Consider the following 13,368-nt stretch of genomic DNA (forward strand, 5'->3'; position numbering starts at 1 on the left):
GGTGAAATCCCCCATCAAACTCATCAAATACACAATCCAACAACTCCAAAACGCTCTGGTGGACAAGTTGTCCATGCAAAACCGCTGATGCGCGTTGCCTTCAGGGACAGTTTTTCATCAAGCAGTCTCTGTATTTACCTCTAAAACAACTCTGTGTGGTAACGTTGTGTTATTATCTCATAGCGTGGTGAATGTGCAGGTCACAACTTGTCCACCAGAGCGTTTTGGAGTTGTTGGATTGTGTATTTGATGAGTTTGATGAGGGAAACCAAGAAATCCCATTGGCAATGGGCCAATTTGCCAAAAATGTTGAACTATCCCTTTAAGCTTCACGCAACCGTGTAAAAAAAATCGAAATAACATAAACTTGAGGAGCTCCAGACCTGAAGATGATGAGGGCAGTGTGGTGGACAAAATAATAGAAACACCAGTTCATACCGCACATCACTCAGGTTCATGAAGACTAATGATATTTCCTCTGATGTAAAACATGAAAGCGAACGAATGGGAAATAAACTAAACTCATTCTGTTGTTGTAGTTTTGAAGTTACCTCAACAGCCGTGATGTTTCTAACTTCATAAACTTAAATATCAAATGAACTCAAACTATAAAGTCACAACACTTGGAACTGCAGGAGTTGTTGTGTCGTGTTTGTTTCCGTTCCCTCGTCTTCAGTCGCTGTCGCTGTCGGTCTCCGAGACCACGTACGAGTTTTCTTCTCCCGTGTTCTCCACAAACCACTGACCTGAAATTACAAAAAACTGCGTCACTCTACTATGGCTAAAAACAAACAAACAAAACACTAAAACACACTTCTATGTTCAATGTTTCCTGTTTTCAGAGACGATGTTTCTCACCTCGAGGCGCTGCGTCCTCATCTTCTTCAATGTGCTCCATGTCGTAACTCACAAAAATGTTCTGAAAACAGAAAATAAAATAGCGAAAATTTGTTTGGAATAAATTATATCTTTGGAAATTTAATGTAGAACAACGTATTGACTCCAGTACCTTGTTCCTGGTCAGTTTGTCCCACTGTCCCTGCTGCTGTTTGACCAGTTTGATGACCGGCTCGTTGGACTTCATTTCCCAGCAGCAGCGGTCCGGGACCACGTCGGCTCTAAGCTCCAGCTCGGCTCTGTAGGACCGACCGTCCACCGTGCCCCTGAACGCAACACAGAGACAGAGTTAATGTGATCAAACTGTTTCCTGGTTTCTGTCGTTCTCGTCCTCTGACCTCCACTGTCTGTCTTCAGCTAAACCTTTGTCTGTCCTTAGGGACATCTCTGTCTGTCCTTAGGGACATCTCTGTCTCTTCAGGTAAACCTCCATCTGTCTTCAGGTAAAGCTCTGTCCATCTTCAGGTAAACCTCTGTCTGTCCTTAAGGACATCTCTGTCTGTCTTCAGGTAAACCTCAGTCTGTCCTTAGGGACATCTCTGTCCATCTTCGGGTAAACCTCAGTCTGTCCTTAGTAGGGTTGGGTATCGTTTGAAATTGAACGATTCCGATTCCGATTCCACGTTTCGATTCCGATTCCTATCGATTCTCGATTCCGATTCTTTTAAAAATGGGGGTTAAAAAAGTCTGCATGGTCTAAAATGAGGGAGAGCCTGAGTTATTTTTCCCACAGAATTAGACTCTTATTTGTGGACCTGAAGGGGTCTTAAATGTATGAAGGTATAGCCTACATTATATAAAATTAATATTACATTCATTTAAATGACTTCACAATAACAAAATATTTGGTAAATATTTAATATTTTTAGGCTACAGTTTGTGTCAAATAACAAGTCACACAGTGACTTTACCCCTTTAAGTGTTTCACTTTCAGCCAACTTTTTCATTGTTTTTTTTCTTCCCCCCAACTGTGGATCACTTCAGCCAGCCTCTTCTCTGCACCAACAACAATCCTTCCTCTCGCGGATGCTCATGTTTTGACACGTGCTCCTTTTATTCTGGTGCAAAATGATTCCACCAGCCGTTCTGTAACACATACGAACAGAACACGGAGCGTCGTTGTTCCGCCGTTAAACCGGCAGCGGAGGAGGTCGTCACGGGGCCGACTGGACGTCTCCGTGACGACCTCCTCCGCTGCCGGTTTAACGGCGGAGAGGGAGAGCCCCATGTAAACAAGCAACGCCAGCGTAATAAGGGGTAGGAAATAAAACGGGATCTCTGTTTTAAACGGGCTTCAGTGTGTAGGAGAGGAGGGAGAGTTCACAGACAGGTCCGCTGTCAATGTGTGTGTGACAGAGAGAGAGCAGGTGAAGGAGGGGCTGAGTGAATAGGTGCGCTGTGCGCAGCTCTGCGAGGAAATAAGATGTTACACGCCGGCAAAAAATAGAAAATCAATATGTGTCGGCCTGCTTAACGCCGCGGTTTGTGGGTGATCTGTGCAGGCATAACTTTACTGTTTTACTGGCGGTCGGACTCGGCGGTCAGCGCGGCGGTCGGCGCGGCAGTCAGCGTGAATGAAAATTGCTAAAGCATCGTTTAGAGGAATCGAAAATAAAAATTCTGAACGATTCCGGGAGAATCGAAACGTTAGAACCGGTTCCAACCGGTTCTCAATTCTCGGGACCCAACCCTAGTCCTTAGGGACATCTCTGTCTCTTCAGGTAAACCTCCATCTGTCTTCAGGTAAACCTCCGTCTGTCTTCAGGTAAACCTCCATCTGTCCTCAGGTAAACCTCTGTCTGTCTTCACCTCTGTCTGTCTTTAGGTAAACCTCCATCCATCTTCAGGTAAACCTCCGTCCGTCTGTCCTCAGGTAAACCTCTGTCTGTCTTCACCTCTGTCTGTCTTTAGGTAAACCTCCATCCATCTTCAGGTAAACCTCCGTCCGTCTGTCTGCAGGTAAGCCTCCGTCTGTCTTCACCTCTGTCTGTCTTTAGGTAAACCTCCATCCATCTTCAGGTAAACCTCCGTCCGTCTGTCTGCAGGTAAGCCTCCGTCTGTCTTCAGGTAAACTTCAGTCTGTCCTTAGGGACATCTCTGTCCGTCTTCGGGTAAACCTCCGTCTTTTGTCTTCAGGGACATCTCCGTCTATTTCCTTCATTTGTCCAATTTCAGGTAAACCTCTGTCCATCCTTAGGGACAGACAGAGGTTTACCTCCGTCCGTCCATCTTCAGGTAAACCTCTGTCTGTCCTTAGGGACATCTTTGTCCGTCTTCGGTTAAATCTCTGTCCGTCTTCAGGTAAACCTACATTTGTCCATCTTCAGGTAAACCTCTGTCTGTCCTTAGGGACATCTTTGTCCGTCTTCGGTTAAATCTCTGTCTGTCTTCAGGTAAACCTCTGTCCGTCCTTTGGGACAGAGGTTTACCTCCGTCCGTCCATCTTCAGGTACATCTCAGTCTGTCTGTTATAATGGGTGTGTATTGCACGGAATGTTCGTGTCAGAGTGGGTGACATCATCGGTCAGAGTGGGAGAGAGCCCAGAAAAATTCTATAATTTTTCTCTTTCCACGCTCCTCCCGGACACAATTTACGCTCTACACACATGATTTTTTCCAAATTTGTAGACAAACTTGTTCTGTCTCTCACAATGTGCTCAAAATATCAGAGAGATTTACAAAATTTGAATTGTCAGCCTCTGAGCGCGGCCACGTCTGCCTCTGCTCCTCATTGACTCCAATACAAAGATTTTCTGAGAGAAGCAGAACGGACCCCTGTTTTAAACTCGTAAGTGTCTCCAAAATATTTACTGTAGAAACACCAGAATCACACCAAATCGTTCAGGAAGTCCTTACAGCGCTGATGGTCTGTGCTTTTTTCTGATAGGAGCTACCGTTTTGTCACAGTAAGCCCAAATGTGAGACCAGTGCAGAGGCAGAAAATTGCTCTTTTTCTCCATGTTTGTGTCTGCCTCAGCCTGGGGGGCCTCTATCGTCATTGGCAACCAACTCAGGTTGCTGTGGTAACCTCTGAGCCTCAGGCCAGAGCTCGTAAAGGTTTATCCACCTGGAGCTCATTAACATGTTTATAAACACACGCACACACACACACGCTAAATCAGACTGACACAGGATGCAGCTAATAAAATGTGTCTGATCAGGACAAATTATCCAGGTGTCACCAAAGACATCAGGACGGTTTCAACTAATTCTTAAAAGGTATATAGTCACATCCTCCTCTCACCATAATCCCTATTATAGTCATAGCAGTAGGTTCATTACCTTTAAAGGTGTTCAGAAATGGCTGTTTGTCCTGTTTGTCGTGCCTCCTTCCACGGGTTTCCACGAGTTGCTGCACGAGTTTACCCGAGTTAAGGAAAACAAATTTGATTGGTCGTTATCGAGCGGGCGGGATATTCAATGTTTGGGGCGAGACCAAGCTCGGTCTGAGTGTGTTTAGCTAACGTAGCTAACTGTTAGCTAGTAGGCTTCCAACGTTATAGCTTGCTAACTTAGCTAGCGAGGCTAAGAGATGGAGCGCAGGGATCTGGAGGAGGAGAGTGGAGGAGAGTTTGTGTCGGTGCAACTTGACGCATAATTTGTGTGCCTGCATTATCCAATGCGGAAAAAAACTAGGCCTACCCCTCTTTCACCCCAGGTTTACTCAAAAATAGAATTTTTCAAATTCAATTTTCTTTTCTGAATACCATTAATTATCGGTGCAAGTTGTTTTGAGATCAGCAGGGCAGAGACGTGAGCTGCTCAGTGAACGGTACAGGTCCCCTTTCCCTAATCAAACTCATCAAATACACAATCCAACAACTCCACGACGCTATGAGATAATCATGTAACATTACGACACATTAAAGCAGAAGTGAGTGATATATTTGTGTTAATATAAGTCTTAAATAGTTATATCTTCCGACAGCAATCACTTACATAGAGTGTTTGGACTGAAACACGGGTCTGTCAGTCCCTCTGCTCTGCTCTGAGCCGAGGAGAAAACATTTATCGTATCCTACAGTTTTTATCCAATGAGGAGAGAGAACGGCATGCAGGGCTGTGTGTGCAGCCAAGGAACGCCGTGAATGTGGTGACGTAGCGACGAGGACTGTTATGGTGCGTTCAAGGAAACTCGTATTTTTCCGACCGTGAAGTCGTACCAGTTCGATCTGGTACGAGTTCACGGTCAGAAGTTACGAGTGGCCGTTATAGTGACTTTCACCGGTAAAACAGGTCGGAAAAACACGAGTGGGTTGCCTGGAACGCTACAAAGTCGTAAGTTGTGACTTGAAGCTGTAATTTACGATTTCAAAAGCCTGCCTGGAACGCAGCATTAGCGAAAACGACCGGATCACTCACTTCTGCTTTAAGCAAATACTCTGAACTACTTTTGTTTTTGAAATCACTCTGAATGTAGTTCCGGCTGCATTTGACTCAATAACTCTGTCTCGTAATGTTACATGATTATTTCATAGCATTTCATGTTTTGTGAGCTGTAAAAATGAGCAAATATCGGGACTTGAGGTTTATTTGGATAATTATTAAACCATCTGGTGTTTAGCAGCAGAAGCATAATGAAGTTGTCAGCTAAAAAAACTGTGATGTCGATGAAGTGCAGCTGTTGAGCAATAACCATGTGACACTACATCACAGATTTTTAAAACATTTTATTCCAAAAACTAAACTCAAAGAGTTTTTTTTACAGAAAACAACTGTAGTGAATTAATCTATGAACTGAAACAACAGCGTCTCAGAACTGAGCAGTTGATCTGAATGAAAATTGATCTGTGGATGAACAGTTTGTTTCCCATGATAACATAACAACAGAATCACTTTAACGTTAGTGGATGAAGTGGATTCATTATGAACTGTGCTGTGTGTGTTAGTTTAAACTTGTGTGTGTGTGTGTGTGTGTGTGTTCATGTCACACACAGTCCGGCCCTGCTGAACATGTACCCGCTCCCCCCGGTGTACAGCGCCCTGGAGGTGAAGCTCCACTGACTGTGACGGGCTGTGATGTAGAGTGGGTGGGGGTGGGGGTAGTGGGGGGTGCTGCTGCTGCTCCTCACACACCTGTACACGACTCGGTCCCGCAGGACGTCGCAGCGCTGACTCTCCGGACTCGTCAGCTTCACCGTCACCGTCACGGCGTCCGACGTCTGGTGCCAGCGCACCTGAGGATGGAAACTGAGACCGACAGGCGACGGTCAGGTGAACGGGGTTCTAATTTCTATGACTTTGCAGCCAGTTTTAATGGCTATAAATGACCCCTAAAACATCAATGTTTGCATGAAATAAAGGAATAAAACTACATTAAACTCTCCAATAGCAGCCCAGGCTTTTATTTTCTTCACTTTGAACTGACCCGTCTTATATTAGAGACAGGCGTCTATATGGGACAGGGTTTTATTTAATTTAGAACAAATCTTCTGCTCAGCAAAGATGGAAAATCCTCTCAAATGGTTATTTTGTTACTGTTTAAAAGAGCAAGAACAGAAGGAAAGAGTTGGATCCAGAGCAGCATCATTTACAAGTTTAATCAACACAGATTTAAAGGGACAACGAGGAGTTTTATAAAGCGAAATGTTTTCACACTACATTTCCCACGAGCCTTCAACTTCTTCTAAATAAATGTGTTGCTCTGCCCGTCAGTTCTCAACGGGCCGAACAACGCGAGTTCGGGTCGAATACATACAGGCTACAAATAACTTGGGTCGGATCAGGCCCGCTGAGAACTGCAGCAGCTTAGAAAGGGCTCAAACAGGCGATTGTGGGCGTTGAGAGGTTTTGTACATTCACAAGAACTTGTAGAAAATAGAAACAGACCCGGATTCTAACTGAGACTCGGCTTTTATTTGCTCAAACCTGGAGCCAGACCCGGTCCAGTACAGGAGACCAGAGACTGTTTGAGACTTTTATTTGAGAATGTATGGTATGTTCAAAAAAGAAAACATAATCTTGACCCCTGTACTTTCAGATACTGACCCCCCTCTATTACATTACTTTATTTTCATTACATTATTTGTGCATGCCACCTCCTCCATATTAGATTATGTCAAAACGTTTCGCTGCAGAAGACACATTTAGCTTTCCCTGGGTTCTCTACCTTCTCCAGCCATGACTTCTATCGCTCTGCATGAAGCCAAACATTGTTAAATGAACATCTTCCTGGCATTGTTGTGGGATATTGACACTTGATCCGACTTATAATAGAATAGTGGCTGACTGATCAGATATGTCGATTCGAAATTGTTTTTATTCATCAATTTTAAACCAAATGGGACCGTTGAAATCCAATGACTTTTCCAAAACGTTTAGGGTGTAAAGTTTCTAAGACTCTTCCAGGCCTGGAAAATGACATTTTCAAATTCCATGACTTTTCTAGTGTTTTTTCTAAACGTACGAACCCTGGGTGTCAGTCAGGTGTCGGTCAGGCATCACAGTGACAGTTTGTTTACAATAATCAGACGAGTTGTTTTTCACCTTTTCGTGGAGTCGTCGCTGTCTGTTCCATTAGAGTTGATCTGCTCGCTGCTGCTGTGACCGTTACCTGCAGACAAACCTACACACACACACACACACACACAGATGTTTTAACTCTATCAGGATTCAATGTGTTGAAGCTGAGAGGAGTTCATTTCTATATTTTTTACCGTTTTCACAGCAGTGGGGAGGAGCAGCGAGGACGTCGGTGTGGGGAACTTCTCCTGCATCTCTGCTCCTGTTTGAACTGAACAAGAATAGAAAACGATATTATTGTGATATTAAAAAATATTGCAATATGCTGCTGCGATACATGGATTAAAGCAAAAAAAATCTTTTGACAGACTTTTTTTTCAGGCTAAATCATATCCCCGGATCATCTATACGCTATGCCGCCCTTTGAGAGCGGTTCCTTTTTTTTTTTTGCCACACAGTTTCTTCCCAAATATTTTCATATAAAAAGGATTATAGTGTGTATGCCTTAGTCCGGGGGTTCTCAACCTTCCTTCGCCAGGTGTGCATAAATTGTCGTCATTTCTTGCCTTGTATTTTAAACCTGATGAAGGAACCTTGTTCTAAAAATGTTGTTTCTTTGATTATTGATGAAAAATTAGCAGTTTTAATTGTTGAAATGAGAAGTACGAGAAGGCTGACCAAGGTCAACCAAACGCCTGTACGGGTGCATACCTGATGATGCATAGTACTGTATGCCTGCAAACTCAGAAGAAGTGGTGAAAAAGGTGAGTCACCAAACCCCTGTAGGGGGTCTGGGGGCATTCCCCCCCAGAAAAAATATGTGATTTTAACACATAAATGAAGCATTCTGGTGTACTCTGAGAAGAACATGAAGGGAACATTTGCTTCAGATAAAAAAGCACGTTGAGTAGCTACTGGCTGAGGCAACAAGGCAAGAAAGGCTGGAGAGTGTATGAAACTTAAACTGAACTCAGAACTGGTCTCGTGGGGAGCAAAAACAAGTCTCATATTTTAAATCTAGAGGTCTGGACCAGCCATTCAAGAGCCCGTTTCCTCTGCTATGGGGGGGGGGGGGGGGGGGCATGTCCGTGCAGCGGTGCACCGTGGACATGCACGGGACCGCTCAGACCAACAGGTCCGTTCATGCCGATGTCAACAGTGGCAGGAGACCCCCCCCCCAAAAAAAAAAAAAAAAACTCTTCGGATCTGAACGATTCACACAAGTCACCTAATTGGTCATGAAAAAAGCAAGTTTCGCTTTTCGGCGCGCTGTTTGCATCCCTGCTGTTAAAAGGGTTTTCCATGGAGTTTTTCCTCAGTGGATGTGAGGGTCTAAGGACAGAGGATGTTGTTACGATGCCATGTGAAGCCCTTTGAGACAAACTGTTTGTAAAAACGGGCTATACAAATAAAATTGCCTTGCCTTGCCTCCACCCTCCCGTCCCGTGCCCGCGCCCCCCCGGGAGAGAACCCTTTTTTTTTTAAATGAATGAAACAAATAAATAAACTAAACCAACCCCAACACTAAGCTCCAGTTCACCCACTACAGCCGAGTGTCTTTACCCAGAGGCGTCTCCTCTCTCCTGGTCAGTGCAGACCTCCTTCTGCTCCTTCTGCTCCTCCTTCTGCTCCTCCTCCTCCTCCTCCTCCTCCTCCTCCTCCTCTTTGCACAGCGCCCTCAGCAGCTCCACGTGCTTCGGGTTGCTCATCCCCATCCCGGTGTTGATGATCAGCGACTGGACGTTGTGCTCGTTGATGGTGGTTTTCGTACCGGGAACCTGAGTCACACGGACCTGAGAGCAGAGACAGATTCACTTACTGTTAAAACAGCAGCAGACCGTCGACAGGTTGAGTGTTTGTACCTGACAGGAAGGAGTTAAAGGACAATTCAGGGCAAATTTTTCAAATTTTAGGTCTAAATGAAGGAATCTGAAGATTTTCAGTTTAATTGCACCTGTTTTGCGGTAGTTGTGTCTGTCCCCGCATCGCCACGACAGCAATGAATGGGAACGGATTGAAGTTCTGCTGTTTAGGCTGTTTACATCCCTCAAAGCCGCAATTTTTTTCCCACAGACAGCGACAGATGGCGACTCAAACTGAACACTGCACCTGAACACACCGAGCACGGCAACTTGGGTCTCGCAGGAGACTCCGGGAGACTTTGAATTAGATCTAGTTTTACAAACATGTCGGCTTGTTGAAGTAAATAAACTTCTCGGTGCATGTTTGAGTCGCCATCTGACGCCGTCTGTGGCTTTGAGGGATGGAAACAGCCTAAGCAGCAGAACTTGCATCCACTCCCATTCACCGCTGTCGTGGCGATGCGGGGACAGACACAACTACCACAAAACAGGAGCAATTAAACAGAAAATCTTCAGATTCCTTCTTTTAGACCTAAAATGATAGGAACATACAGCCCCGGGTTGAATTTGCCTGGAATTGTCCTTTAAGTTATGAACTCACCATGGGATCCACGAACACGGTGTTTCCCAGACTGAGCACGGCTCTGGCTCGGTGCTGCAGACCTCGGATCTTCTGGCTCACGGCTCTGGTGACCTGCAGGACACAACGGTTCAGGACTTTAGGTCACAGGTCCAAATCCCCCGACAGGACACGATATGAAGTAGTGGTGGTGTTTTTTTTTGGTGGGGTATTTTGTGTGTTTCTATTAACCTAAACTAACAATACACGCTCCACAAACTGTGTGAAATTGTATAGTTTTCTTGTTTAGCCCCACACTGTTCGGGCATACTCAAAATGGTTCAGTCTTAAAGGGATAGTTCAACATTTTGGCAAATTGTTCCATTGCCATAATCCCTATAGTCATAGCAGTAGGTTTGTTACCTTTAATTGTCGGTGCAAGCTACTTTTAGAACGGCGGAGCAGAGCCGTGAGCTGCTCAGAGCTACGCTACGGAGGCTCATTGTGGGATTTCTTCGTTTCCCATCATCAAACTCATCAAATACACAATCCAACAACTCCACAACGCTCTGGTGGACAAGTTGTGAGCTGCACATTCACCACGCTATGAGATAATAACACAACGTTACCAGACAGAGTTGTTTTAGAGGGAAATTCATGCAAAACCACTGATGCACGTTGCCTTCAGGGACAGTTTTTCATCAAGCAGTCTCTGAATTTCCCTCTAAAACAACTCTGTGTGGTAACGTTGTGTTATTATCTCATAGCGTGGTGAATGTGCAGCTCACAACTTGTCCACCAGAGCGTTGTGGAGTTGTTGGATTGTGTATTTGATGTTGAAGTTATTCATTTAAAAAGCGTGAAGTCGTCTTAAAACAGTATTAAAATACATATCCGTCTAGTTTTTTGGGATGTTGTCCTGGGAATGTCAGCACCACTAGTGTGAAGGGTGTTGGTGTTGGTGGGTGAACAGGAACCTTGGGGTGCCAGTCGACCTCCTCGTCGACCGGTTTGACCCGGCAGACGACCATCTCCACGGCCTGCGGCGGCAGAGCCTGGAACTGTGGCGGCAGCTGCAGGATCTGATGCGACTTCACCTCCTCCTCTTTCCCCACGTCCAGAAACCGAACCAGCACCCGGAAGAAGAGCGTGTCGGGTCGGAGCGGCACGGACAGGACCTTCACCCTGGAAGAGCAGCAGAGTTTTTTATTGGTTTGTTTTGTTTGTTTGACTTCTGTGTGCAGGGTTCCTACAGCTTAAGCCAAGTTAAATTTAAGACTTTTTAAGACGTTTTTAATGCCACTTGAAATGAAATTTAAGACCGACTTCACAATAAACACAAATGCAAAAAAAAAAGAAAAAATGTCACCACATACATAGGGTTAGGGACAATTTTACCCACTTTCCTATGTGGTCCAAGGTAAAGTGACTGCTACATGAATAATTGGGGGGGAGTGACATCATTTAACAGCTGTGCAGTTGTGGAGAGGAGATGATAAACTAAAAAGGACACGTTTGCTTGTTCGTATGTTTCCATCTAAAGTGATTAAAATAACTGGGAAATGCGCATTAAAATAAATTTGAGTTCTGTGTGTTTCCATTAAGAGTACGGACTTTGGTGAAAACTACAAACTCGCACGAGTTTTCCGCAGCTGTCTTTCAAAATATATGCATAAAAAGTCCATCCATCCATTTTCATCCACTGTGTCCGAGCATAAAAAGTCAGAAAAAAAAAAAAAAAAAAAAAAAACTGACTCGGGAGCTGGTGACGGTGAGAAATTTAATTTGACGGCCGCCACTAACTTCTCTATGTCGGAATGTTACCAATTATTTTGAGATTTGAGACTAATTACAACCATAAAATCCCACTTACCAAGTGTTAACATTTTTAAGACGTTTGAAAAATTGATTTCAGACACTTTAATGCCAATTAAGGCCTTGTTTTTAGATTAATGAATTCAATGTTGTGTACCGTGCACAATAAGGGAAAGCACCACTTATAACACTTTCAAGGTCCACCTCAAAAACTGGTTTAAAACAAACCAAGTCTGTAATCATGACTAGGCGGGACCTTCGCGGAGCGTGACACATGCGCCGCGCTCGGTGTCCGTCCACCTTACTCTATACTTTTGGCTGCCATGATTTTTGTTTTGTTGTGCAGTGCGCGCCTACATATACGTATGTTTGCATGCACTGCATTTGTCTTATTTTTCTATATTGCAACTTATCTCTGTAAGTATGTGTGTGAATGGTACTTATATAACTGCTGCTACTGTAGTCTCCAATGTCTTGGTCCACCCCAGGCGGCGGGTGTGGGCCATCACATTCTGGATCCATCCATTTAGACTTGCACTTTACCCATTTAAATTTGCACTTGCACTTTAGAAACTGGCACTTTATACCAGGCACTTTATACCAGATCACATACACTTTATGTATAGGTATGAATGTGTATATGATTGTGAACCACTGTATAATTCTTGTGCATTTCTGTCTGTTTGTGTGTTACCTGCTAAGGGACTACGGATGCAAATTAGCAAGTTGCTAACTCTGACGCATTTACATTTGTGCACATGTACGAATGTTCATTAATGTGTATTGTCCCTTTAAAATAAATAAATAAATAAATAAGAAAAAATAAATAAGAAATGCCTTTTAAGACTTTTTAAGGATCTGTAAGAACCCTGTGTGTGGCGATCGCCTGTTCGATGCTGCCGTCAGACCTGTGGAAGACGTCCTTGTCGTCCTCGGCCTCCTGCACGGCGTACATCGCTCCCTCCAGGATCTCCGCGGCTCCCGGCTTCTTGTCGGCGTAGAACGACGCCATCTCGGACGCCAGGACGTCAAACGGGACGCCGCCGCCGCCGTCCTTCCTGACGATGCGGCCGTAGAAGAGCGACGCTGTCTTGATGTAGACGGGGACGAGCTGAGGACGACACAGAGTCACTCGATCTATCGCTGCGTTTCCATCCACCCGTCAATCGAATTATCTGAACATCGCTAAAAATATCAACGTGAATGAAGCCGTGAAAGTTCGATCAAGAGATCAAGAGAAAATCTGATGTGATCGACACAGGAAAAACTTTTTTTATCAATATTCATGACCTTTAATCAGATTTTACCGTTTCCACAAGTCATTTTTTATCCATTATAACTTAAACGCATGAAAACGTGTGGATGGAAACAGAGCTAATGAGACGAAGGATCATTTATTTACAACATCACAGCTTCATGTCGTGATGTAGAGGAGATATTACTTAAAAATATCAGACAACAACAGATTAAAACTCAGATCAATCAGGCTGATGTTGATGATACGGAAGCGTAGTTCATTCACTTGAAAAAAAAGGAGAAAAAAAGCTGTGTTTTTAGGAGTAATTATGTTTTTTTTTTGTAATTTTCTTTCTGACGTAACGAGATTTCAAAATCCTGCGAGAAGCTCCAACCTGCTAGTAACGTTTACCCGCAGCCTCCACTTCATCATGGATCTATTAGATCTATGATATGAAGGAATAGCACTAGTGTATCATAACTAATATAAAATATTGGCGAAATGAACAAGTTTTGCGGCGGATAATGTGTTATTTA

The 13,368-nt window shown here is 44.1% G+C and overlaps 1 protein-coding gene across 1 annotated transcript in view; it reads right to left on the minus strand.

Annotated features, from left to right (window-relative positions):
• Nucleotides 1-654: 654 nt before the first annotated feature.
• Nucleotides 655-13,368, minus strand: part of tdrd12 (tudor domain containing 12) — a gene marked incomplete at its 5' end in the record, with an annotated part of 33,195 nt that continues 20,481 nt past the window's right edge. The window contains 10 exons of the mRNA XM_083974419.1: nucleotides 655-746; nucleotides 859-919; nucleotides 1,010-1,163; nucleotides 5,974-6,087; nucleotides 7,384-7,462; nucleotides 7,554-7,630; nucleotides 9,031-9,152; nucleotides 9,823-9,915; nucleotides 10,758-10,965; nucleotides 12,504-12,706. Coding sequence (XP_083830545.1) covers nucleotides 673-746; nucleotides 859-919; nucleotides 1,010-1,163; nucleotides 5,974-6,087; nucleotides 7,384-7,462; nucleotides 7,554-7,630; nucleotides 9,031-9,152; nucleotides 9,823-9,915; nucleotides 10,758-10,965; nucleotides 12,504-12,706 — 1,185 coding nt within the window. The 3' untranslated portion in view covers nucleotides 655-672. The remainder of the gene's footprint in view (nucleotides 747-858; nucleotides 920-1,009; nucleotides 1,164-5,973; nucleotides 6,088-7,383; nucleotides 7,463-7,553; nucleotides 7,631-9,030; nucleotides 9,153-9,822; nucleotides 9,916-10,757; nucleotides 10,966-12,503; nucleotides 12,707-13,368) is intronic.

This window comes from Trachurus trachurus (genome assembly GCF_905171665.1).
Source record: "Trachurus trachurus genome assembly, chromosome: 6".
NCBI lineage: Eukaryota > Metazoa > Chordata > Actinopteri > Carangiformes > Carangidae > Trachurus > Trachurus trachurus.